The sequence below is a fragment of the Nipponia nippon genome, unplaced genomic scaffold (assembly GCF_047370975.1).
Source record: "Nipponia nippon isolate SJK-2023a ecotype South Korea unplaced genomic scaffold, ASM4737097v1 scaffold_7, whole genome shotgun sequence".
NCBI classification, from domain to species: Eukaryota; Metazoa; Chordata; class Aves; order Pelecaniformes; family Threskiornithidae; genus Nipponia; species Nipponia nippon.
The window spans coordinates 30966872-30993545 of record NW_028262391.1 but is presented as its reverse complement, the minus strand read 5'-3'; the positions used below and the strand labels follow the sequence as shown (position 1 = coordinate 30993545).

Sequence of the window (26674 nt, the reverse complement as noted above, 5' to 3'; positions counted from 1 at the left end):
TCGCTGATAGAGATCACCCCACGCAGGGGACACAGGAGGGGACAGCATGGTGCTGCCTTTCTGTGGCAGACAGCAGAGTGTGGCCTGGTTCCCCTCTGCGAGCAGCACTAACCAGCCGGTGCTTCCGCTACATCTGCGTTAGATGAACAGGGATTGCAGGGGGGAATCTAGACTTCACAACAGGGATCCGCCTCACCCAAAGGAGTGCTCCTTTGGCCACCATCCCACTCTGCCTGTGCAGGGCAGCTGGAGGCTCCAGCCAGCCTACAAGAAGCCCGTTTCACCTCTCTGTAGGCTTCTGCAGTCAGGTCTCCTGCTCACCCAGGAGTCTTGGCACCCTCCTTCCTCCACTGGCATCACTTGGGTCTATCTGGCGATGTTTTGCGCTTCCTTCTACTCCTGTAGAAGGAGCTGTACTTTAGGATTTTCTGCCCAGTACAAACGTATTGACAAAGGCAGGTTCTCAGTTCAAGGAAGACAGCTTCAAAACATACAAAACTGGCATGAAATAAGCCAGAGCTGTTCTGTCTGAATGGAGGTGGCAACTTCCAGGTGAGGAGACAGTTATCTCACCTGCTTTACACAGCACATAGACATTACAGACATTAGATGCTCAGAGATATGGCAGGAACACCACCTGTAAAGGAAGGTTTGCAGCGACGCAGTTTTCACTGCTCCACCTGCTATAGCTGGGAACAGTGAATAAATTTCAACCATTTGCTGTCTTCATCCAGCTCACAGTAGAAATGAGATTGCACAGAGCACAGGAGCAGCCACGCTCCTACCCTTTAAAACAGCATGTCAGTAGACTTGTTTCTGTCAGAGTTTTAATGTGTTGAAAGTAAATAAATACCCAAAGGTAATGTAAACACCTGATTTACACACTGAGCAAAGAAAGTGGTCCCATCAATACTATGGGGATTTTGCGTCTTAGTTGGTGTCTTCCAGCAAGTTCTATGATGAGTCAGGCAGAAAAAGAAAGATCCTGTTAATCACAAAAGTTGACATGGTAAGTCCAAAATAGGCAAGAGGATCTCCAAAACCAGCTACTCAACAGCTGTAGTCCAAAGGAAACAGCAAAGAGGTGGGAAATAGATCTTCTGGTGGGACTTAGTTTCCCTTGGTGACAAATGGATGACACTTGCTAGGATAGCAGAGCTGTCTCCTACTTTTTCCACACCCAAGCTGCCCAACTAGCAGCAAAAGAGCACAGAAGTAGGGAACGACTCAACAGGTACCGAGCCCCAGCTGTAAGTCTCATGTTCACATTTATTAGGATGGTTTCAGCTTGACCAAATCAAACACAGCTGCATAAAGAATGCCCTCAACAAACACAACTTTTTATTTCTGTAGAAAACAAGATACTTTTCAGGAAGGACCAGCTTATGAAACAGCAGTTTGCATATTAATGTACATAAATACACAGGGTTACAATTTAGTGGGAAATACATTAAAAAAAAAAGCTTTCAAGTACACAAAATAAATGTAGTAAAATTGGACTATCCCTTCCACATACCTGCCTCAGAGAGAAACGTTTCTCAGATGGAATGAACTTCCACCCATGATCTGCCAACACATGTCTCCACTGGACACAAGCTGCAGGAGGGCATGAGGATGGGCAGGGCCAGAGGGTTAATATCCAGTGTTTGAGATTAAGAGCAGACTTACCCATGACGGTTCAGCCCTCATTCTCTCAACTATCAGGATGTGCATAGTGTGACAATTACCCAGCCAGCATGTTAAGAGAGCTGCAAGAGGTAGGAAATACCTCCTTACTTCCACCTTCAGGTCCCTGGAAGGTTAATGCTGTATGTCATTACCCATGGCACCATGGAAATCCTGTGACCCTGGGAGGCATTTATTAACAGTCACAGAAATGAGAACGTGGCCCCAGAGCCACAGCACTGGTGCTGCCAGGCAGTAAACGCAACCGATGGACACAGAGCTTATGCAAAAAAGCTGCTGGATGCAGGCAGCCTCTTGAGTAGAAGGAATAATATCTACACATATGGAAGAATAGCACAAATCATCACAGACTTCCTGAAGATCTTCCTGCCAAGACACTGTCAACAGAGAATTCATAGCATCATTTAAATAAAATACCAGTTCAAATTAATTTGAAAGACATTTGCCACATGCAGGAAGCCAAAAGGCTGATCCTTATGTTACAAACTTTAATCTGTTCCTTCTACTTTTTGTCTTATAGGAGTTTAGAGACCTGTTATATCCCTAAACTCTTTTATAAAATTTTACAAACTGAGGAGTAAAACTTCATCAGTCTCCAAGAGAGAAGGAAAAGGCATCTGAACAACAGATACTCCCTGATCTTGCTCTACGTGCTCTCATGTTAAAATTGTTAAAACAAGCAACCTGTGCAACATGGGTTGTGTCCCATTTCCAAGCCATGCAATGGCAGAGATCCCATGCTTCACTTCAGCTACTACAAGTGCAAAGGGAAATTCAAGTTTTCCTACCAGTCTCCAAGACAAAAATTAAATGTTTGCAAAACCAGAAACATTTAAAACTCTTTTAAACAATTTAAATCAGAACATGACGTATTTTACATGTTTTAAAAAAAACAAGGAACTCAGGTTATTAAATAAGAATCTACATATCTTAAAAATGGAGAGTTTTTTTACATTACAGCCAGAAGTGTTAATCGTCCTATCTTCCAAAGCAGAAATGTTCATAAGTTATTTCTTTGAAGCGCCTCGCAGAGGTTTTGATTGGCATCTGGTTCCTCGGTCATCACCTCCACAGCTTCCCACTCCCCTGACCTGCTGGATTTCTTGATGGCCTCTACTACACTCTGCATGTACAGACCATCTTCAAAAGAGGCTGCCATAGAGACAGGTTTATGATCCCATGTCCGACGGTCTTCCTGGTCTTGGAAAGACTGCCGCAGTGCTTGCACCATGTACACCATTCCTTTTAGGTAAAGCAGCGGGATGTCTTTAAACCCCTTATCCAAAAGGCCCTTGTTGACAGTCAGAGAGTCTGTAAACAGTAGTTCTTCTTGGAGTGCGGTGTTTTTCTGCCCATACAATTCCGTCCCGCGAGCTATGAGGCGACCAGTAGACCCAACAATCATGACTTCATGGACAAATGATCCAGGCATGTTGAAGTTGAGAGTCACAGTGCAACAGACACCCTCGCTCATTACCATCTGGAAAAAGCAGAAGTCATCGCTAGTGACGTGGCGGATCCCGCTTATAGCTGTGTTCTGCTTCACGAAAGTCTTGAGCAAACCATGGACCTTCTCTGCTCTCCTGCTGATGAGGTGAGTTAGGAGGTCGATAATGTAGGTTCCCATTGTATGCAGACCACCTCCTCCCATCAGCTCATCACAGATCCAGTTGTACTTGTGGCTGAGCAGGCTTCCCCCGTAAACTCGTACATCGCAGATCATCACGTTGCCCACGTAGTGTTCTTCTATCAACTGCTTCATCTTCACAAAGGCGGGCAAGAAACGGAGAACATTGCCAACAATGCTCATCAGCTTGGGGTAATACCTGGCAGCTGTGACCATCCTGAAGGCATCCACAGAGGTAGCAGCTTTCTCACAGATCACGTTCTTCCCTATTCCTGCAGCACAAATGGAAAAAAAAAAATAGCGCACACACACAAGCGAAACATGCTCAGATGTCCCAAAGGTTGTCAAGAAATGGTGTTTTTAAGAGTCAGGCTTTCCTGCTGCAATTTCAAAGGCAAAGGTCTGGGAACTAAAATGGGAATACCAAGTGCAGCAAGCCTCAGAGCTGCTTCCAAGACACTCCTGTTGCAGAGCTGACAAACTCCCACAGAGAGAGGCTCCAAATAAAGACAGGATTTCTACATCATGAAAGATAAATGGCCAAACGGCATCACATGGCATCAAAACAAGACACAATTTGCATATTGTAGCTATAAAATTATTTGAATGCCTGTACAGCCAGAGGAAAAAAAACATCAGGTACCCTGCAGGGAAGAGGTGAGTGAAGGGGAGATTTGATTTTCACTTTGTATTTCACCATCACTATGAATTTATTATTTTAACTAGATTAATAGAAATAGGACATACAAGATACTTAGTGGCCTGTGTATAGAATTAATGTTTTTGTAGGTGGATTGTTTTAAAAGCATCGCTAATTGGAAAGCAAAACAGTTCTGCCTGCACGTACAGCCTACTCGTACAATTAGACTGCAAGGGTGACTGTGAGTTACACAAATGAGAGCTGTACTTGCAAGCTGACCCACCGCATTTTTATTCCTACTGATGCACTTTACCTTGTGCTCAGCCTGAATCAACGTGAGCAGTTGATAATTCTCTTTTTTTTTTTTTTTTTTAATTTTAAAGCTGAAATAAAGTAATACAAAAGAGCATCCCAGTGCAAGCTTCAACCAAATTCCTATATGTGGGGCTTTGCTGGTATTCCCTCTTCCTCCCCCATCTTCACCCTTTTCTCATGTCAGGGCTTAACTTTTCCATATACATCTGTTCTGATAAAATGCTTATATAAACATTTTTCAATATAACAACCAGGGGGATACCTACAGGTCTCCATACATTAACTGGTGATGTCAGACCTGAAGGTCAGTCACATCATACCACAGTTTCTGCCTAAGAATTGCAGGAATTGCCGCACATGGTGGTAGGCACCTCTCTGAAAGCTTCTCCTTACCCAGGAGCAGACTGCACTCCCTGCTCAGAAGAGCTTTTAATCGACTCCCCGATGAGAAGATACCAGCACAAGTGCTTCAGTCGCTCTCTCGCACAGGAGGGGAAGCCAGATCCCAATATGGCAGCTCCTGCTCTCAGCACTCCACCTCCTGGCTGCGCTGAGCAAGCCTTTCAGGAACCGTTCGAGCGGTTCAGAGGCCATCGTGAGGTCCTGTGACACATCACCGTCCCCAACTCAGCCAGAGAAAACTCAGAACCATTATTTCTAATAGACACAAGCAAAATCCAGACAGAAAACGACAAGACTACAATTTTTAGTAGTCTCGTCCAAAGAAATCCCCTAATTACATATGAGTCAACAGAAGCTTTAATGAACAAAGGGTAAGCTCAAACTCCCTGGAGACACCCTGGCTGCTTGCTGGTAACCCCCTATTTCAGGAGCAATTTCCGACTCTCCTGACCCCAATCCCGCTGCTGAGACAAGGCACAATGCTCTGTTCAATATTCTGCAGGGCTATTCTGCATCTCAAGGTGCTTCAGCACCTGGTTTACCTGCCTTCTTGTTTGAATGGCACTTATCTCAAGCCAGATTACAGTAAAATACAAGCAAAAACAAAAAGTAAAAGGATCTTCACAGCATCCTAAGCAGAACACAGTTCTCAAAGTTCGCAGAAAATAAAAGCAACTCTTGATCCGCATATACACAGGGTACAGCTCTGCAGTCAGTGCTCTGCTGGTGCGGCTCTCCCCCTTGCACAACCCCACTGCCCTCCACCATGTATTTGGCGTTACAGGAGCCAGCTCAGAGTACAAACCCAGCATGGAAATATTCACTCCTCTTGGCCCTTTTCCCGGCAGATTATTGCCCCAAGTTGGCTCTTCAAGGAGCCTGAGAATGTCCACACAAAAGGGGCTGAGTCCCTGCAGTGGGGAATCGAGAACAGAGAGGGCCGAGCCAAAGGAGTCCACCGCTGCCGCCCAGGGACAGCCATTTCACACTGGGCGGTTTATCACACTGGGCTGCCTCTGTCCTGACACCCACCCGCCCGCTCTCATCTTTGCGTCAGCGCTGTGCTCTTTTTGCCAGCGTAGGCTGAGCCACTTGAGCAGCTAAAACTGACTGATGCCTTTTTTTGGGATGGCAGTCAGCACAGCGCACTGACAGCGCAGCACAGCCCATGGAGCACTGCCAGAGCGCCAGAATGGAGACCTGGGTACACCACAACATCTCCGGGATAATCCTGCGGTTGCCCTCAGTGGGACATCCCTCCAGGGGTCCCCAAGTGCACAGAGATGGCCATGGAGCAAGGACAAGGGCCAAGCTGGAGACAGCTACAATGTCCCTGACCAACGTAACATCCATGCCTTCTGTTTTCTGAGGCAGAGCAACTTAAAACCCTCGTCCTGTTACTATTATTTTTATAACGAATAACCTGAACTTTGTACCGTATTGTTTTCTTAACTCACCACTGCAAAATTTTCTGTTGAGATCCCCACCAGGTAGGAGACATGAGAGCCACCACGGGGCTCTGGTGCTCCTTGGAGCCCTCTGTGAGCCAGTTCAGCTCACCAACTGAGCCCAGTTTAGAAAAGGAAGCTTCCTCTTTCTAAGCAGGTGGGTTAAGTCAGCTCAGAGGCAGGTCTAAGCCTACAGAATGGGTTGCGTGCCTGGAAGGATGTGGAGCTGTGGAGTTGGGTTTCCCCGCCTCAGAAGCAGCGAGCAAGGACAGCAACAGCAAGGACAGCAACAGTTCGCTGCTTGCAATCGCAGGCTGTCCTAGCAACATGCCTCGGGGTCTTCTCTGCGCATACCTCGGAGCAAAGCCTGTATGCGGGGAACACATCAGCTTCTGATGTGCTCCACTGAAATCCTCCTAGGATGCTAGAGAGAAAAAGAGTCAATCTTCCTCCCTAGAACTTACTTCATTTTGTCCTTATCCAAGAAACAGGCTGTCCACCCTACCTCATGACAGCCAGTGCTGCTTTATGTCCTGGAAGATAGATATTTCCCTGCCAGACCACCCCACAGCTAGCAGCTCTGAGCCCCCGTGGGCTCTGTAAGCTGCAATGATAGTTCCTTGGGAAGCGCTTCGTGCTCTCAATGCTGCATTCATTATTGCTGAATGTGAAACAACATACCTAATGCAACCAGCTAAGCAGTGCGAAGGTATGTAGCTCTCTACCAGCTCTTACACTGCTCATGACTGTACTTAACCCTGAATGGCTTCAGGCTTCAACATCCCCCAGAAAGGCAGGGCTGAGCACTGCCCTGGAGAGGGTGTAAGGAGAGGCCGAACAATCCCGTGTGCAGAGCAGACGCACAGGCTGGCTTACACACCCCCAGCCAAAGCACCCGACAAGCAATCAGACCTGACCCTGGACAAACTGCTACTCTGCTCCCGGCGCACAAGAAACCACCTCTCCCCAAGTGCATTTCCAGGCAGGTGCACACTTCACAACAGTCATTACTAGCTCTGCACACAGGCAAAAATGTTCCTATTTATGGCTTTTTAACTGGTTGTTGTAGTAAGAGGGAGGGAAAAGAGAATAAAAGATCACCATTGCCAAGAGTCCTTAAACAAACCATTTACACCTGTGTTCAGGGGCAAAAGCACCTGCTAGATTCCAAGAATCTTCAAACCAATTCCTGATTCAGTAAATAAACTAAACATTTGAAAAGAGGTCTCTTAACTCTCATGAATGTAATATAGCCAAATCACGGCTTCACTCAATGAAATACTGGATTTAAAGTGTGTTCACATCCTATGGAAGCAATCAACAGGTGAGCCAAGACTTACTGGACAGCAGAATAAACTAGGCTGTTTTCTCCTAAAGGAATCTTACACCTCTAGTCAGATCCACACTGTCCATCAGCAACGAGACCTCAGCTTCTCTGGCAGCTCCTTAGCCACGTCACATCCAAAACTTGCCATATGTGAAGTATTTTACAGTCCTGGTTAAGAAAATGCAAGCACAGAAAACTCGCTGTTTTCTCATGCTCATGGTGAATGCTACCCAGAGCCATGACGAGAGCTGGGGATGGAAACGGGTCCCAGCAATTGCCAGAACCCCCAGCCCACTCCTTCCTCCTAGTAGGGAGGGTGCCAGCATGGGCAGGAGGAAGAGAAAGGGACCCCGCAGCCTGGTGGGGCCTTGGGAGGGGGAGCATTCATGAAAAGATGGGAGAAGTGCAGCCCAAACGTTAAAGAGTTGGTTCTCTCCTCAATCAACACGCATGTGAGCAGGGGTCTCCTCTCTGCCTCAAGCCAGGTGCATACCAGCAGGCCACGAGAAGGACACTGAGACACACCTGGCCCACTGCTCCATCAAGGAGGTCCTTCATGTCCTGGGGGAGCCCACTGACTTGCCTGGAATAGGAGGTAGCCCACCAGGGCTCCTGATGGCAGGAAGTCCTGCCATCCTGTGTCTGGGTGGGACAAGCAGGGGCACCCACACACAGAGGTGTCCCTGCAGCGCAGTCAGGAGGGGACCAGCCGTGTGCCACGCAGGCTGCCCAGGCAGTGAGAGGAGAGGACTGGGCTGGGACAACCTTCTCACCATGGCAGCTACCACTTCAGCTCTTTGGCTGTCTATTTGCCCAGCTATCATAGCCACAGCTGCCCATCCAATAATTTCCATAAACAGCTAGTCCCCAGCTATGCCCCTCTCTGCACGAGTTATAATGTTGACTCAAACTACTAAATCTATTTATCCCATGTAAATACGTCCATTGAACTGAAGCCCCAGTTCTTTACTGCCCTGAATAACATCAGATACCTGCCGTTGCACCTAGGAAGACGTACAACTGGCCACTGTTGAAGCACACCAGACCATTGCTTTGTCCACCATAAGAACTTGGGAGTGTCTGAGGAGCCTTCCCAAATAACCAGCTGTTTCAGATGTACTTGCTTTGGGAGCCTCCCAATGAATGAATGCTCGTTCCAAAACACACTCCTTCATTTCATTTCTTGTTTGCCTACGGTTTGAAAAGACCTCCATGCTACTTGTAACAGGGACAGGAAGCACAATATGCAAAGAGCTCTCATAGCATGCTTGTTCATCCTGTTTCAAGAACAGGAAATCTGGATTTGTCACAAGCAGTGATAGAGCCCTTTCTGTCTCCTTCCTTCATAATTAACATATACGTGCTATAATTTGTAGGGACTCCGCAAAATCAGGGGGTCAAACAATCTGTTGCAAAGATGTCTTAAATGATGTAGTCAACCAGTATAAACCAAAAGAGACAAGTAAAAGGTTCCTCTGTAGCCACTCCACAAACCATCCGTTTGACGGCTGGGGTCAGTACATGCAGCAGCATTATCTTCAGCATCCTAAAGAAATTTTACTCTGAGGACTTCTCATGTTCTGCCTCCCTGAACTTTGCCTCACACACAAACATCCCTTGTTTTACATTCCACTCCAGCCAGTAACTCCACTCTGTGCTCACCTAATGCAAAGGCAGATGCATTTTAACCGTGGGACGTGAACCAGAACACAGACATTTTGTGAAATTAATATAGTTCCTCTGAGATCAAAAGAAACACAAATTTTAGGATAGCTTCTTGCTTTGCCTGTTGTGGAGATAAACCATAAGATTACACTGATCTTAATTTGAATTATCGTCTGGGCTTTGATCTGCTCTGCCTGGTTCATGAACTCAATCCAGCGTTACTGCTTTGTCCCCGTCATGCCAAAATTGTACCTAGGTTTGTTTATGGATGTCTGTCAGCAAGAAACTTATGCAAGCAAATCGCACTGCATAGAAAAACTGTCTCTCTCTCCCCTCTCTTCCAGAAATAAAAATGTAAGCAAATTAAAAAAAAAAAAAGAAAAAAAAAGTATTAAAAAAGTATACAAATAAGTAATAAAAGTGTAAGCACTTTAAAAACAAACAAACCCCAACAAAACAAAACACACAAGACCATTAGCACATCTGGTCTTTCCTAAAGCGCAGACTCTCAGCTAGTAAACACCAATCTATTATATACAATTCACAGCCAATAATTCTCCAATTATAAACGTCACTGTATCAATCTGAACTTTCAGAGAAAATGCACTTGCCATCTTTGGCCCTACCCTGATTTTGTGTTCCTTCAGAATGCTCAATCATAGCAAGCCATCCAACACTGGCTTAAAATATGTCACAACATACTTGGTAGCAGATCTAGAAATACCATTGCAATGAACCTAGAAAGCTGAAAGACAAGGTCAGTATCATATTGGGTCTGAGATGCCTGCATCAGTTTGCAGATCAGAACGTTTCAAGACAGACAGAAGAATAAACCACCCTTTACTACTTCATCCATTGATTTCCCTAGCTTTTTCAGCTTTCCACTTATCTGTACTTGCAGTCAAGCATACATACCACCTCTGTACTTCTGCACCAGCTTTATCCCCCTTTCCTCCTCTGGATAACATCATTTTACGGGTTCCCAGCCTTCGAAGAAAGAATCTCAATTCATTTTAATTAATAATTCACCAGAGAAGCTTCAATCCTCTCCTTTTAGCCCACTTGACCATCAAGAGCCATGAGAACTAGTGAAACACTTACTACCTAACAAGTGTTTAAAAGAACTTTTAGCATATTTAAAGACATAAATTCTAAGTCACAGTTAAAATATTCAAAAATCAGAATACCTTAAATTCAAAGGACAGTATTCTAACAAGGTAAACAAACAAATCTAACAATGTAAAAAAAGAGAAAAAAACAAAAGCCTGAAATCTCTCTCTGCATATCTAAGTGGCATTGCAAATGTTTATGGAGGGAGGTGTTTACTTCCAAAACAAATTACTGTAGAGCAAAGAGGCTAAAAACAACGAACCACCCTGGCTCACACAGTTTGAGACATTACCCATCCTAAAATTAATTCCTGTGGATCTCCTGTAAACACAGTAAAAATATCACACTTGTTATTTACAGAATTACACAGAAACTCACACCCACGCTGTACTATGTGAGAGGACATTAACACTACAAAGTCACACACTGGAAAATTAAGAAATGTCAGGAGGCCCGGGCAGTTGGCTCCCACCTCCCTGCCCAACCAGTTCGGGGCGTCGTCCCTCCTCGCTCATCTTGCCGAATTCCTCCTGCTGTCCCCAACATCTCCTCCTCCCCCAGCATCTGCCCTCCTGCGTCCGGTGGAAGGATTCCTCCAGCAAGTCTGCACCCGGGACCATACCAGCCTGCTACGGACATGGGTGTCCAAAGAGAGCTCCAGGTGGTGGCCAGGGTCGCAGCAAGCTGGCTGAAAGCAACATCTGCAGAGAACTCAGGTCCTAACTCACAAGACTCTTGAGTGCATGCAAACATTTTTTCAAAGGCTTTTAACTTTCAAGTTTGGTTTTATTTGTGGGGAAAACAGAAAGCAGAGCTGAACAATCCCCCCACCCCAGGCAAATCTCAGTTTCCTATTGCGGAATGTGCGAAGATTTGGAATGAATTAAGCAACTTAAATTGTTTGGGGTTTTTTTTGTTTTTTTGTTTTTAATGGACATAAAAACATTTTACCCCCTCATCATCATCTCTGAAACAGCTCATTTTTATTAAAACCTCCCCACCATAAGTTCAGTCTGAAGAAGACGTGGGATATTTTAGCCCAATTGGTTCAAGATTTGCAAAGCTATTAGCAATTATAAATAGTATTTTTACAAAAAATTCTACGTAACCTTTCTTGCAGATTGCGCTACCAACTCCACACAAAACCTTTAGCACTGCATTTGCACATTGGTGCAACCAGAATCATGCTGGTGTAACAGCTTCAAATTTCAATCTGCCAACGAGCTATGGATTTTTGGTCCAACTCCAAAGATAAAAAGGTACCTAGAGCCTTCACAGCAATTTGCCGAGTTAGAGGTGGAGGGATATTGATGCAAACCAAATCCACATCCTGGTGCAGCAAGACATCATCAGTCCGACTCGTGTAGAAGGAGATGTTCATTTCCTCTGCCAGCTGTTTGGCTTCCTCTTCGGTCTTGCCCCAAAACGCTTCAATGGAGAAGCCTTCTGCTCTCAGCAAGGGTACCAGTACCCGAGCGGTGCTGCCAGTTCCAAACACACCCACTCCAGGAAGCATTTTCATTCTGCATTCATTCAAGCATCAGGGTCTACACATAGGCCTTCGATAAAATGTTCAGCTCCTCAGGTTTCCATTCCATCCGCAGTTTCTAAAACATGAAAAGTTACAAGTCAGTATCAACAAAAGGCATATTTTGACATCAAATGTACCTAGCCTGAGTGCTAGCTTCTATCCTTCATGTGGCATTCAAAATTTTCAAAGAGCCTCATGGGAAAAAACAAAAAAAAAACCCAAAAGAACAAAAACCAAAACCCACAAACAAACTTGCAGTCCTTAGAGAAATAGTATTATGGGACAAGTCAAACAATCCATTGCAGAAGAATGGTAAGAAAGCAGCTTGACAAGTCATGAGCATCTCCTGAGCTTCAAAACTCAGGATGCATATACAGAAACACAGATGCACATGCCAGGACAAACCAGAGATGGCAAGGCACAAACTGGGAGCGACAGGAAGCATCAAGGGGACCAGGACATAGAATCTATTGCACCAGCAGTAAAAGCAGTGCTGCTGTAGTTGTGAGTGTAAGTCTCTAAATGAGATAAAGGTTTGTGAGATGAGGTAATACCTTTTACTAGACCAACTGAGATAGCTGGAAATAATAGGCAAGCTTTTGGGCACATAAATCTTTCTTCCAAATTAAATACATAAATTGAAAACAACTACTTGGAGCTTAACAATTTTATGGTGATTAGCTAAGCCACTCCAGAGAACATCTAGAAAATATGTCCTGTGGGGAAAGGCTGGATTCACTGAGCTTGTTTAGCCTCGGGAGGAAAAGGCTGCAAGGAGAGATCATGCCAGTGTTAAAATACATAGAAAACCACTTTCAGAAAGGAAAAGGGCGCTCCTCTATGTCCACTGTGGGTAGTTAAAAGTTTACTTAACTCAGGATAGTTAAAAATATCTCTTTCTGCCCATGACATTTAATCTCCAGGAATGCAGGGTTTTGCACACAATTATTATATTCCCTACACACAAACACTTGGTTAAGTCACACTTCTTTTGTTCTTTTAAGTATTTCCTTGTAAATTAAGCCCTTCGGATCCCTACTTGCCAGTTTGTCTTCGAACTGCTTCTGGCCACAACTGGCTGAATTGCCTTTAGCATTCACCTGAGCACTAACTTCAAGGAGAGATGTCAGAAGTCTCCTCAATCTGTGACACCGCAGCAACCTACGATCTGGCTTTTGTTCTGTGCCCTTTTGAATTCTTACCTATTACACCTGCTGTTGGCCTTTTCTGAATGATTTTTTTGTTTTAGAAAGAAGTTTTCTTAATTTTATAAACATGACAAATTCCGTTTTCTTTAGAAGTTTATTATGAACAAGCAAAGACCATGTTGCAAAGAGAACCAGTACGAACACCAGCTCAACATCTTTGGAAAAAATCCCCACAAGCAACAAGAATCACGATCTGTTTCGGAAAGTCACACATCTCCCCATCCTAAAATAACTGCGCTAAGTTACAACGTGTGAAAGCAAATCCTGACACAGCACTGGGAAGTACCAGCATGCAAGTCAAACTACCCACAGTGCAAGCACTTCGTATGCTATTGGCATTTTGTTAGTCTGGGGGTGCCTACACTGACCAGCGTAACAAAACTGCAACTCTGACTGAATTTCTAGGTATTTTTGTGGTATAGACACTAAACTAGGAAAGAGAAACAGCAGCACTTGTGAATATTTATTTTGCAAAACACAAATAAATATTTACAGGTGTGATAAAACACCTTATGAAATGCTTATTGAATTAATTCAGTATGTTTTTTGCTTGTTCTGTGTGATATTAGGTTTGCAGTAATACAGTCATGGTCTGTCTTTATAAACAAGAACAAACTTCATTTGAATTTTATTAATTCCTTTTTATCTGACATTTAGCAGAACACTCAAATAAGGATGGTTTGTACCAAAATGATCTTGAAAATATTTACTATTCTAAGTAAAAGGTTAATTTACTGGCAGGAAGGATGGCTTGTATTCAGGCTTGTTTTCTATAGTGACGCAAACAAAAATAAAGTCTTACACTGGATGGACAGTAAGTATACCCATTGAAGTAGTCCCCACACATATTTATTTAGCAGTTTACAAGCTGGAAGAAGAAAAACTGCTTGCCATATAAAGAGCATCATCTTCTTTTGAACAGACAGAAACTAAGCAAGGTGGAATAGAGACAAGGTGAGCGTGGGCCTGCTTGCACCAGATCGCACAGACGTGCTCAACAACGTCAAAATTACACAACATGACAAAAATTTAGAAAAGGTTGAATTCTTTGAAAATGCTATTAAGAGCACACTGTAGCACTTAACATGTGCAATAGGGGACTCCTGCTATTCAGATAAGCTGCTCATTTTAAGTTTTACTTTTTTCTGTTTCCCATCCAACTGCCTCTCAAAAATCTCAGTCAGATGGAATTCATTTTAAACTCACTTATTCCCAAAACATAACGTGCTGCTGCATTGGTGTCACTAGGGGCTATCGGCACAAACCCACAACAGCTAGTGGTTTACTACCATGGAGACCAACTCCTGATGATACAAGAACTTAAGGACACCAGCTCACCACCAGTACCACAACAAATCAATTGTCGAACCCAGCCTCAGCAATGACTTCTAGCAAGGCAGCCACGCTCTCAGGGTATGAAGACATGGCTTGCACAGTTACAGGGCCCAGCAGGGCTTGAGACCCCCCCAAATACTGCAGCCAGGGGGCTCTGCAGAGAGAAGTGGCACTGACCAGAGGGCATGATTGCCTTCCCTCACCTGAGAGCCACCCGCAGCCTCTTATTCCCTCTTCAGTCTTTCACCAACTGGGAAGTCCTGGTTTGTCGGGACAGTGGGATGGACATGGATGCTGAAGGTCAGCGAAAACACAATCCTCGCACAGGGCAAGTCACAGAGCGTATGTGGTGCAGGCAGAACTAACAGTTATAGAACTGTAACGGAAGGTTCAGCAAAAGCTTTTGAAAAGGGGTAGATATTGGTACCCCACCTCCTGGCCCACACCCTGCAGACACACTCAAGTGCTGGTGGATGAGGCATTCCAGCCTAGGCCACCCTGGGGAAGCAACCTAAAAACCCACTGTATCGAAATGAGGCCACAGCTGAGGAGAGAGGCAGCTGTAATTAACAGTCTACTAAGATTGAACAGAGACCCCAAAAGAACAGCACTGTGCCACTGCAAAAGTCCCCAGGGCACCTTTCTCTGGAGCTCTATTTGCATTTCTAATGCTTCTGCTCTAAGGGGGGGGGGGGGGGGGGGGGGGGGGGGGCAGAACTGGAAATGAAGCAGACAAAGGTAATCAAAAGCATGCAACATCTTCTACATAACTATGACCTAAGCAAGCAAGCAAATTTTCCTCAGTTTGGAAAAGACGTGACTGCGAAGGATGTCATAGAAGGTAATAAAGTCATGAGCGGCTCAGGGTGGAGAAAGACCAATTTTTCACTGTTTCTCCTTATGCAAGAACAAATCAAATGGAGCTCAGAGAAAGGAAGTTCAAAACAATCTAAAGGACGTGGTTCCTCGCATCAAACTTTGCTAAGCTGTGAAATGCCTTGCCGCAGGATATTGCGGATGTTAGCCATTTACAAGGAGTCAAGGGAGACTAGACAAGTTTAAGGAATCCACTGAGGGTCACTAAATACACAGAAGTCCCATCTAGCACAACAAGTAGCCGAGTTGAAAACTAGTGAAAACTAGACTCGGCAGAGCGTGGAAACAGCTCTGAGAAAGAAATGCCTGAAACTGTGACCAACACCAGCTTAGAATTAGGTACAACTTCTACATATTTACTCTAGGACGCAGCAAGCCCCAAACCTTCAAACAAGCCTCACCAAATCAGTTACATTAACCATGAAAAGCCTTTTATAAACCGATCTTTCAGAAATGAAAATCCTCATGCATTGATATCTCTGGTGATCAAACACTGGAATAAACACTTTTCTGAGGACCCTCCCACAGAAACACCAAAAGGCAGGGCTTTGATCTGGAAGTGAAAACCGGATTGAAACACGTATCTTGCACATCAGGAGATACAAATCAATCTCCTTTTTAGAGAGATGAAATAATCAATGGCCGCAACATCACCCTTAACTTAAATTTTCAAATAGAGGCACTTAAAGCTTCTTAATCTTGTTGCTAGCTGCAATTCCTTTTTATGGCCACAAAAGGTTTCCATTATTTGCTGAATTTCATGGTATGTTTGAAGTCCCATCCTACAGTCACAGAAAGGAGCTGTTTGACTCTTTTGGGATATAGAGCAACAAGCATTTATGTGACCCAATGCAATGAAAAACCTGACAAATCCTACAGGATCCAATTCAGTTCCACGTTGAAGCAGTCAGGGAGTTCAGAAGGCAGAAGTCTCAAAACCTAAATATTACAGTCAAGGACTACGGTGCCCAGAAACTGTTGTGGACCATTACAGATGGCCAAAGGTAGTAAAAGAATAACAGCCTGTGCCCAAAAAGGTGCTCCTCAGTGTAACACTGGCTCTGCAGAAGGAGAAAACAATTCACACTTCTCCAACTCATCCTAAAAAGTTCCATTTGGGTTCCAAGGAAGGTGAGGCATGTGGTGGAGGAACACATCAGCAACAGGGGCACTGTTTTCATGCAGCTGGTCATTGCTGTTGAGTTTGCAAAGAAAGCAAAGACAAGTAACAAGGGCTGTACAAGTTACAAAGTTGCTACTGGTTGTGACATCCTCATGAGTCTTAAGGTTGCTTGAGAATCTTTGACAAAATCTACACTGGAACTACTCAGATTTTCACTTTGCATTAGGAGTCTTGCACCAGTGATGTTAATGCACTGCAGAGACCTCCTGCAAAAACAGATGCTACCGCAGAACTGTCAGTTCTGCAAGGACCCCAGCAGAGGTGACCGCAATGCTGGTAGAGACTGCGGGCATCACTCTGGAAGCCAGCAAGGTCTCTGCAGGAATAGAGCTGGGGGAACTTCACTGGTCAACCCTGAGAAGCTAAAGATCACCTCATAAATGAAGCCATTTTTTCCTGTCAAACTGTTCATCCAGCCTTCTAGCACACATATACCTGAAGCTCTGTATGTAACAGTTGACATGCACGTGGTTCATGTGTCGATCTCAAAGAGATCAACATGCTTCCTTTACTAAACTAATTCAGTGCAAATAGGATCTGCAATAACCCACGAGTCCAAAGCCTGGAGCAACTTCCCACCACACCTCAAGACAAGGCTGGCGCAGCGCTCTGTCCTTCCTTGTCCAGATCTGCAACAGCGAAGTCCCGTTTCTGGCACACCACTTCCCGCAGGCGCTGCCCGAGGTCGAAGGCAGCGGTGAGGACTGTCCCAGAGACAGCAGCAGCTGGAAAATCGCGGAAACCAAAACGGCCCTCGCGCTATCACTGCGCTGTAGAGCTCGGGGCAGGGCCACGGCAGCCCCGGGGATGCCTCTGGCACGGCCTACGGTGCTCTCTGCTGACTGGGGGTGCAGGGCTTGGGCAGCTGCTCTTTGTGTGGGGGTCCCTCACGGGACCGGACGGGGCAGGCCCTCACCTCACGGGACCGGACCGGGCAAGGCCTCCTCCCTCACCTCACCCAAGGGGCCGGACCGGGCAGGGCCCCACCTCACCTCACGGGGCCGGACCGGGCAGGCCCCCCTCACCTCAGCCCAGGGCACCGGCCCACACGGAGGAAGTCCCGCCAAGAGCCCCTGGCGCCCTCCGCGGCCGCGCCCGGCCCAGCGCCCTCGGACAGCGCCGCGCCCCCCTCCCCACCCAGCGGGTCCGGGCCGGGGGACAGGATTCCGGGGAGCGCCCCGAGCCCCCCTTACCTGCCGCCGACCGGCGGAGGGAGCCGCCGCCGCCCCGCCTCGCCCCCCGCGCATCCTCCCGCCGGGCGCGCTCCCGCGGCGGCCGCTCGCTCCCGGAGCGGCGACGCCCGGCCCAGCCCGCGCAGACGCAGGCGCGGCGGCCCCGCCCTTTCGCCGGGCAGCGGCTCCGAAAATGGCGGCGCCCGGGACGGCTTCCCCTGTGGTGTGGAGGGCAGCCTATCCCTCGGCCGGACAGGGGCGGGGGGGGCAGGCCTTCGCCCGACGGACAGCGCCAGCAGCCAGTAGGAGGTCGGCGCGGCGTCATATCATTGATGCGCTCCCGCCGAGTCTCTCCTAGGAGGGAGGCTGTGGTCCCTTCTGCGTCTCTCCGCGCTGGCCTCCCCAGTACAAGGGAGGCGGGGACGTACCGGGGAGCCCAGCACCGGACCCAGCGCTCCAGGGGCGGCCCCGGCAGTAGCAGGACCCCTCCCTCCAGCTGCGGGCAATGCGCTGCCTCAGGCAGCCCAGGACACCACGAGTCTTGGTAGCTCACGTTCAGCTCCGTGGCCACCAGCAGCCCCAGGGCCTTTCCCGCTCGTGCTTCTGCTGTTGGCTTCACCGAGCTATGCCGCAGGCTGGTGCTTGCCCGTCCCGGCTCAGTGAGGGCTCTGGGTGGGACGTCCTGGGACCAGGGTTTTAGATCAGTGTGCCTCTGAGCCCTGTCAGCTCCTCCATCCGCCCAGGGAACTCCTGCAGTGAGATTTTCTGGGTGCAGTCTTCGGCTCAGGGGATCCATATCTCATTGCAAGTCTCCGTTGCCCAAAGAAGTTCCTTGTGCCTACAGGCAGGCTGAGGGCAGGATTCTGCTTGGCAACTGAAGCCGTACTTTCGGAGACCCTGGGGAGGGCAGAGCAGCGTGACACCCAAAGAAGAGCCCCTGTACAGCCACCATGCTCCATCTGGGGACAGCCCTGCTCCTCGTCCTCTCCCAGCACTGCACAGGAGGCTCCTCGCCTGCTCCCAACAGGCTGCACAGTGCTGTAGAGGTCAGGAGAGGAAGACCTCGGTGGCAGGATGTCAGGCAAGTGCTCCTGAGCACCTTTTCAATTTCCCTGGTTCACTGCAAGGGAGCAGGGAGCTGCTGAGAAACTCTGCAGTCTCTGTCTTGCTTTATATATTGTGTAATGCGTGGTGTAGCTGCCTGACAATACACGGCACCCTGTGTTATTAACAGCACTGTAATTTCCTGCTCTCCTTTCTCCTTTGCAGACAGTGTCACGAAATGTTGTTGTGGAGCTGGAAAGGGGCTCTGGTAGGAGCGGAGCTCTGTGGAGTCGGCAGTAGGCAAGATGTTAACCTTCAGTTCCATCGGCACCGCAGTTGGGAAGATTGGGAAGGCACTGCCCACTGGAGAAGGTCTTGCTGAGCCCCAGTCCCTGGGGAGATGCATGCAGGCCCATGAGGGAGGAGGAGGTTGTGCATAGAAAGGGAAGGGCTCACAGTTCTTGTTATCACTGACTTGTTCTTACTGAGCTCTTGTACCTTCTCACTGCAGATCTGTGACTGTTCGGGGTGCTGAGGTCTGCACTGGCCCGGCAAGGCTCTGGGTGAAGAGGGCAATGAATATACCTAGAAGAATGAGCTGAAACCTTTGGTCTGCCATCTACAGATAGCCCCCCATGGCTGATGTGCTCAGGTTACAGTTAAAATTGACTCATTCTTGTGTCCTCAGGCCAGGAAACCCAACCTGGGCCCTGGGAGTTAGATGAGGCTTGTGTTAACAATCTTCCCATTTTTCCTGCTCTCCTAATTGGGATGTACAAAATTATCCTAATTGAGTGGAGAATCCAACTTGCTAAGGGCAATCTAGGTAAGGTTTGTACTTATGTGCAGTACTTGTGGAGCAGGATGGACAGTCACGCTCGGGGCCTTGGTGTTTGCACTTGGGTCGCAGCATCTTGGTAATAGCTTTTGCAGCAGGTCTTGGACAGGAGAATGTGGGCACCCACCTCTTCTGCTGCTTTTCTGCTGTGGTTTCCAGCTGGTGTCCATGCCTGGAGGTGGGGCAGGGCAAGGCTGGGGACACGTAGCATCCCTACCCTCTATGCTGATCATCCATGGCTCAGTGGTCCTGCCATCTCACCCGTGGCAAGAGATAATGCTGCCAGCTTTGCCCACTCCAGGATCCTTGGTGCTGACATCTCTGAGATGGGGGGAAAGCATGAAGGAGTTCACCTTTTGTCTGATCCGCTTTGTCAGTGCTAGTGAATGTGAGAACTAGAATAGAAACAAAAGGGAAGGAAGCAACAAGTATGTGTTGTTGCTCGGTCATGAGGCGAGAGGAGAGGAAGACTCAAGTGCAGAGAGGAACTGAACATCAAAAAAAGCATGGGAAGAGATAAAGAAGTCAAGAGGGGAGAGCAAGAGAGACACAGAGCCTCTTGCTTGTCATTCTTGTGGATTTTGTACCACAAGAATTTTGTTTTATGACCCTCCCATCAGCAAATATCCTGCTGATGTTGCTGTTTCTCTGTGACGCTCGGTTCCCAGATGAAACCTCAGCTGTGCTTCAGCCAGGCGGTTCCACTGACTGGTGGAGAAAAGCTCCAGCAAAGACCCTTTCCTCCAGGAGACGCATGTGGCTAGGCTGTTCGTGCTTGGCACGGGAAGTCCAGGGGAGACCCGGGGTGCAGAGAGGTACAGCCAAAGCCAAGTGTCTAGGACTCTGCTCTCTCCCTGGCAGAGACACCCATGGGGCTTTGGGAGCACACCCGCCACATGGAGAGGTGCAGGATCAGCCCAGGGGCACACCAGCGTTCCCACATTCTCAGCATTGCTTGCTTTCTGCAACCCTCCTTTGGTCTTTGACCCAGGAGCATCCCTGCGGGACAGGCTCTGCCGTCCTCTTTGCCCCCCGTGCTGCGGTAAAGGTGGTGTTGGGACTGTGACAGGTACACTGCCCCCCTCCCCCCATGAAGATCGGGGCCGTTACCATGGCGATCACTGTCTTTTCGCACCTCACTTTCGCACCCTTTGCGCTCTGCCGTGCCCCCGGCTTGGCAGGGGCAGCAGGAGGAGTGGGGCCCTCGTTCACCAGGAAGGGCCCGCAGCCAGTGAGGTGCCGGGGCTCGGAGAAGCTTCTGAATCGTGGCCAGTGATGGCCACAGCTCAGATCCCACCCAAGGCATAAATGAGGCGCCACCGGGGACTCGCTTGGAGCGGCCTTCTCAGAGCAGTGGGTCTGTGTACGAAACTTCTCCCCTTGGGTTGGGGCGCCACCGCCTAAGGAAACTTCCCGGGACTGAGTGCCCTCACCTCCTTCGGGCTAGTGATTTCTTCTGGATACCCTTGAGTGAGCCCTCACCCCCCTGGGGCGAGCGATCACACCCTCTGGGTACCCATGGGAGAGAGAGAGTTTCCCCCCTTGTGAGTGGGTGAGTGCGCACTTTGGATCATCATTGCCGTGCGTATTGCCATGCAGTAACAACACCCTGCTTGACTGACACCTCGAACCTGTTACGTGTTAAATGTTACCGGAGTGTTGATTGATTTGGGTTTACCCCTGTTTCTCATTGGTTTCTGTTGTGCGGTTTTGGTTGTTTTGTGCAATAAAGTTGTTTGAGTTGGTCCTTCGTTTCGGTTAGTCTTAGTGTACCTCCGTGACAGGGACCATGCTCACTGGTGATAGAAGATGGTCCCAGTAGGATACTGCTCCCCAGAGTCTGTTTTGGGGAGGGCTGTGATGGTGGGCCCCCATCTCACACGCTCAATTTGGGCTCCATCGTCTCATAAAATGGCGACAAAACGGGGATGGGAGGAAGGGGGCAGTGAAAATGGGAGGAGGTGGGTGGTGAGGGGGGGTCATGTAACTCGAGGGCGTGGGGGTGCTGCCTTTGGAGAAGGGAGGATGTCAGGTTTGGCTTCAAAATGGGGCATGGGGGTGACTACTGAAAATGTTGACAGAAAACTAAAGGGAAGGAAACGGCAGGTCGGAGCAGGTTTTGCTCTGAGCACAAAAGAGGAAGAGCAGTGGTGGGCAGCAGAAAGCCTGTGGGGAGCGGTAGAGATCGCATCCATGGAGGGACACAGAGGGGCCTGTGCCCGCTGCCTGTGCTGCCCATGTCCCTTAGGTGTCTGGCCTGGTCGATGCAGCTCTGGGGAGAAAAGGACATCCCTTCAGCTGGAGGTGGCAAGGGGATGTGGAAGGCTGCCTGGAGCACCCCATCCCCACAGACCTGGGTGCTCACAGCCAGAGCCGGGTCGGGGACCCTGGTCTCTGCCTGGCTGGGGCTTGTACATCCCTCGTGTGAGCAACCAGAAAGCTCTGACCAAGCCCATCTCCACGTCAAACCACAGCAGTCCCCAGTGTTTGGGGGCTGGCAGGGTGTGTAGATCCCAACCCAGCCCCAGCTAGCACACCAGATGGGGCAGACGTCACCCCATCACCCCGCCATGACAGCAGCATCACTTTCTCCAAGGGGTCTGTTCTCTGGTGTAAAACAAAAAGGATTTGGGTGGCGCAGGGAGGTGGCACTGTAGGAAACTGGGGAAGCCCTTTCCCCTGCGCCTGCCCGTGCCAGGGGTGGGGAGCTACTGGGGTGCAACCTAAAATACTGGGAAATGGCTATCAGCGGTGCTCAGCTGTGTTATTCGGATCCATTTCAGGGCCAAGAGCACGTGGCTGGGATGAAACAGCAAAGAGAGGAGTTAAGAATCAGGCTGAAGCAAGAGAAGAGGAAGAGAAGGGAAGCCTGCAAGTGCAGAGGGAACTGCCTGGCCAAGTGTCGAGGAGGCGAGCTCCCAGCAGGGCTGCAGCTTGCCCCAGCTGAGCAGTGACCCTCACACTGCGGGGAGAGACAGGAACGTCCCAGCTGATCTCGCCGGGTGCCCAGCATCATTGCCGCAAGGCTGTCAGGAAGACAGCATGGAGGTCTGGCTGGGCTGCAGCTTTCTGCCACTGCTGCTCCTCGCCTGGCTGCGCGTCGGTGAGTCCCCCTGTGCCCTCATCTCTGCTCTGAACTCTTCTCTTTGCATACACCTGCAGGAGGTTTGGGACGTGGCTGCTGCTGCTTTTTCCTCTCGTCTTGCAGCATTTAAGCCCCGCTTCCACACCAGCACCTTGCCATGTGCCTTGCAGAGGGGTCCCCCCCTGCAATTGCCTGTGCCCAGGCTGCGGGCTCTGCACACAGGGACCCAATTTCAGGCTCTGGGGCTTTGAACTGGCATTGTCTTCAGCAGCAGGGAGAGAAAACAGGAGGGGGGAAGGAAACAGAGATGCTTATAAGCCTGATGACTGCAAAGGGAGTCAGCTTCTTGTGGAGGATGCAGATATTCGTTAACACAAACCCAACTCTCCACGGTTGGTTTTTTTTTTTCGGCAGGACTCGCTCACCAGATTTCAGCCATGATCGATGTGTCAGTAGGGTTAGATCTTGTCTTGCAGTGTCTGGTCCAGACAGGTTCAAACAGCACTGCTGGTGAAGCAAACTGGTGTAAAACCATCCAAAACAATACAGAAGATTCAAACAAAGGTGGCATGGAGATGCAAAAGTGTTCTGCCCTGTTCGTCTTCACCATTGTGAACACCACATGTACAGGTACGTACACATGCAGGATGGAGAACACGAGGAGCATGTCCAAGAACGGACATTCCATGCATGGTAAGAGACACAAGCCCACCAACACCCATGGAAGTGGAGAGAAAGGACTGAGAAAGGGAGAGGAGAGAGGGAAGAGAGGGAGGACTCTGCTGAGAAGGTGTGAAGTGACTTCAGCTCAGAGGTTCAGGAGCAATTCTGAAGTACTCCAGAGTGAGCATTAGGGGATGGGATGAAGCCAGAGAGGCTGCGGGGGGTCTACTACATTTTCTTTATTTCTCTAGGGCTGACCATTTCCCCACAGCTAGCCCCCCAGTCCCACCTCACACTCCATGAAATGGTGGAGCCTGAGCCTGTGGCCTTGGTGGCACATCCTGCTTGGGTGCCACAAGACCCTTCTGCCTAGGTTGCAGGAGGAGGAGGCGGTATCTTCCCCCTGATCTTCCCATTTTCAGTCCTTTCTGAGACAGAGAAATGCTTGTGCACTGCACAGCATTGGGTGGCACTAAACAATGTACAACATTTCAATGTTCAGTGTTGAGGAACATTTAGCAGCCGGATTTGGCAAAGAGCATCAGCTGCTGAAGGAAAGGACAGTTACTTCACCATGTCTTTCATGAACGACACATGCCAGTGGGATATGACCCCTGCAAGGTATATGACTTATATTTCCATTATCACTTATATTTTTGTTTCCTCTGGGGGCAGTCAGCCAGCCAGAAGAGCCAGTCATCACTGTGGAGTGCAGCTTCCAGATTTGGTTGGAGAATCTCATGGTACATGTGAGGTGGTACAAATCTGCAGGTTTGGAGGTGGAGAATCAAACTAACACCGAGGCTCTGCAAGAAAACTGTACCAATCTCACTAGCCCCAGTGTGTGTGCAGCCAACACAGGAATCTGTGGGTGTAGGGTGTTAGGAAGAAGAACAAACTTGACAGACACTGGAAACAGCACACAAAGGACAGTTCCCAATAAGTGGCACTACTTCTGTTTACATGGGGGTGATGAGCGGGCAGAGAAGGATGCTACAACGAATGCTCCCCCGGGTACCCCCGTGCACCATTTCCCCTGAAAGCATGCTGGGCACTGGAGGAGCCAACCCAGCATGGCCCTTTTGGCAGATGCATCCCACCACAGAGCTGCTTGGCCATTCAGTCCTTGAAATAGGACCTGCCACATCCTCCAACTGTGGCACGTCAGCCGAACGCTGGGGTCGCTGGAGCTGTGGTGGCAGGAGTGGGACAGCCGGGGCTGTAGGGTCCAGGTTCCTGCCCCAAAGCAGAGCGGGGAGCAGGGTGTCCTCTGTCTCTGGGCAGTCTCGCTTGTGTTTCTGTCTTCCAGCCTGTGCCCCTGAGGCACTTCAGACCAAAGACACCAAGAAGGAGACCTGGACAGGTGAGTCCCCACAGCCCTGTGCCTGCAAGGGTGGAGGGCAGGAGGGGTCCTCAAGGAGAAAGAGGAGCAGCAAGGGGGGAAACACATCCTGATGTTTTCCCATGAGTAGGTGGGGGCTGCTGGCAAACTGGGGTAGGCACCAGTGGATCAGAGGCTGTGATACTGGGAAGGTGCTCTGATGCTCCAGCCACCCGCCTGGCTGAGTTTTTGGAGACTGTTCCCCGCAGGATTTTGTCAGCACCCCGGGGCTGTGGGCGCTGTGGGTGGTTCACGGTCTGCAAGCCCAAGTTTGGAAAAGAACCCGCACCCCTGAAAGAGGCAATGGCAGCATGCAGCCCTGCATGGTGAGATGGTGGCTCACAGGTGCCTCTGTGATGGTTGTGTGTGCAGGACTCAAGTTCCTCCTGTGTATCATCTTCGGCTTTGCGGTCGGGATGCTTCTTTATGTGCCAATAATTGGCCTTCTGCTGTGGCGGTGCAGAAGGAAGGGAAAAGGTAAGGCTGAGCCCGCACCGAGCCTCCATCTCCTGTAGGAGCCAGTTGGCATCTCCTCCTCACCTGCTGGTCTGGACAAGCCCAGGCTTGGGAGATGTCCATCTTCGATATCCTACTGCTCCTGCTCAGTTGGTGTTCCCTGCACAAGTCTGTCCTCCTGGACAAGCTGTCCTAGGATGGGGAGAAGGTTCACCCCCTCCCTTCCCTCTGGCCAGTTGCTGGTGAGAACCCAGTTATGGCACAAGCCATGGTGCAAGCGAAACATGTCTTGCACATCACCACATTTCCAGAAATGTCCAGCTCAGAGTTCTTCTCCAGCCCCTCCAAGGGCTTTTAAATCCTTGTCAACCCCTCCTGCCCCTTGGCCATCTTCAGAACCAGCCAGCCGCAGAGCCCCATCCTCTCCTGCAACAAAAGCAGGACCAATGCAGATGTTTTCTTCATTTAAAATAATTATAGTTATAATTATTTTAACTACTATTTACACTATGTTTCCTTTTTCAGGAAAGCTCACAAGCAGGCAAGTGGCAGAGGGGAATCAGCTCAGCACGGTAAGCCAGGGAGAGCTTCGCACGTATCATTTCCTTCTCCCTGTAAAAAAAAGCACTGGTTGTTGAATACCCATTTAAAGGATTTCAGAGTAATATCAGCTTTGCTTTCTGAAAATATGGTCCTAAACACTTATTAATTCCTATTAAATAGGGGCTTATGAGCTTCTGAATAGGCGGCACTTCTGAGCAAGCTGGATAATGCTTGGGCAGTGCAAATAGTTGTGCCAGTGGAAAAATATTAGCAGGGGGGATGCAGATGGGAAAGCCAGGGCTCTACTCCTTGCTCTCTTCCCTTCAGGCAGCCCCAGTGACAGGGACCGAGGACCTGACCTATGCCAGCCTGAAGTTTGAAAAGAAGGGGACAAAACCCTCCTCCTCCAATGTTGTTTACACCGAGATCAAACCATTGCAACAAAAGCAGAGTGACGGGGATGCCGGTGCTGCCAACGCAGGCATGGATGTCTCCTCTGAGGGAGAGAGCAAATGACAGAGAAGGGAGGAATGAGCAGCTTGTATGCCTGTCGGGGTCATCATCCCCAAAAACTAGGCGTTAGCTCATACGGAAGTGCAATCTTGGTGACCAAAGCCACCTATTTACCCCCAAATGGCTGCACCACTGTGCTTTATGTTCCCCTGGAAGAAACCATCTCTTGCAGTGAGGACAGGGCTCTTCCAGCTGGTTTTTCCCTTGCCTTCCTGCAGCCCCAAGCACCGCCAAGCCTCGGCAATTCCTTTTATGGTCTCCAGTCACCAAGGGGCTCTTCTAGCAACTTGCTCCGTGTTTCAGCGATGTCACCATGCACCACGTGGCCACCATGGTCCAGGAAGCACTTGATGTCCCTTTGGTGCTGGACATGCTGAGTGGGGTGGCCATGAGAAGCTCCTCTCGGCGCTGGAAAAGTCCTGGAGCAGTTTTCTGGATTTTCTCCGGAGGAGGCACCTGCTGTAATGTGGGTTGACTTTGCTCTGGTTCACTCACTCGAAACACAAGGAGCAAGGATGGAAAGGCATCGTTTGCTTCACAGAGGTGCAATGTGTGTGCTGCTGCAGTGATCTATGTAGATCTGCTTAATACTGAGAGTGGACAGGTGTCTTCATGCATGTAGAGCT

The 26674-nt window shown here is 48.9% G+C and overlaps 2 protein-coding genes across 7 annotated transcripts; one reads left to right on the top strand and one right to left on the bottom strand.

Moving 5' to 3' along the window:
- Positions 1–1262: 1262 nt before the first annotated feature.
- Positions 1263–17695, bottom strand: GFOD2 (Gfo/Idh/MocA-like oxidoreductase domain containing 2). 4 transcript variants are annotated; one of them, XM_087740526.1, is made up of 4 exons: positions 17547–17646; positions 16938–17078; positions 11484–11827; positions 1263–3585 (listed from the first exon to the last, which is right to left on the bottom strand). In XM_087740526.1, exons 3-4 carry the CDS (start codon positions 11740–11742, stop codon positions 2687–2689), a joined length of 1158 nt encoding a protein of 385 aa, XP_087596652.1. In that variant the 5' UTR covers positions 11743–11827; positions 16938–17078; positions 17547–17646; the 3' UTR covers positions 1263–2686. The 4 variants fall into 4 exon arrangements, with proteins under 4 accessions (XP_087596652.1, XP_087596651.1, XP_087596653.1 ...); XM_087740525.1 differs by lacking the exon at positions 16938–17078 and having other exon boundaries at positions 17547–17695; XM_087740527.1 differs by lacking the exons at positions 16938–17078; positions 17547–17646 and adding an exon at positions 14498–14823.
- Positions 17696–17765: 70 nt separating this feature from the next.
- Positions 17766–26674, top strand: LOC148050962 (uncharacterized). Of its 3 annotated transcripts, none has more exons than XM_087740538.1 (9): positions 17766–18069; positions 18370–18606; positions 18795–19221; positions 22191–22510; positions 22907–23122; positions 24465–24518; positions 24909–25013; positions 25518–25564; positions 25863–26674. In XM_087740538.1, exons 4-9 carry the CDS (start codon positions 22450–22452, stop codon positions 26049–26051), a joined length of 672 nt encoding a protein of 223 aa, XP_087596664.1. In that variant the 5' UTR covers positions 17766–18069; positions 18370–18606; positions 18795–19221; positions 22191–22449; the 3' UTR covers positions 26052–26674. The 3 variants fall into 3 exon arrangements, with proteins under 3 accessions (XP_087596664.1, XP_087596663.1, XP_087596665.1); XM_087740537.1 differs by having other exon boundaries at positions 17766–18606; positions 18795–18941; positions 19081–19221; XM_087740539.1 differs by lacking the exons at positions 18370–18606; positions 18795–19221.

What these genes read in the sequence shown, in the direction of transcription:
- GFOD2 (XM_087740525.1), bottom strand. Translation starts at nt 11,742, where the DNA reads ATGAAAATGCTTCCTGGAGTGGGTGTGTTTGGAACTGGCAGCACCGCT. An exon ending in AATTGCTGTGAAGGCTCTAG is followed by an intron (nt 3,586 to 11,483) that starts GTACCTTTTTAT and finishes TTTGTGCTGCAG; the next exon opens with GAATAGGGAAGAACGTGATC.
- LOC148050962 (XM_087740539.1), top strand. Translation starts at nt 22,450, where the DNA reads ATGGAGGTCTGGCTGGGCTGCAGCTTTCTGCCACTGCTGCTCCTCGCC. An exon ending in TGTGAACACCACATGTACAG is followed by an intron (nt 23,123 to 24,464) that starts GTACGTACACAT and finishes TCTGTCTTCCAG; the next exon opens with CCTGTGCCCCTGAGGCACTT. An exon ending in AGGGGAATCAGCTCAGCACG is followed by an intron (nt 25,565 to 25,862) that starts GTAAGCCAGGGA and finishes TCTTCCCTTCAG; the next exon opens with GCAGCCCCAGTGACAGGGAC.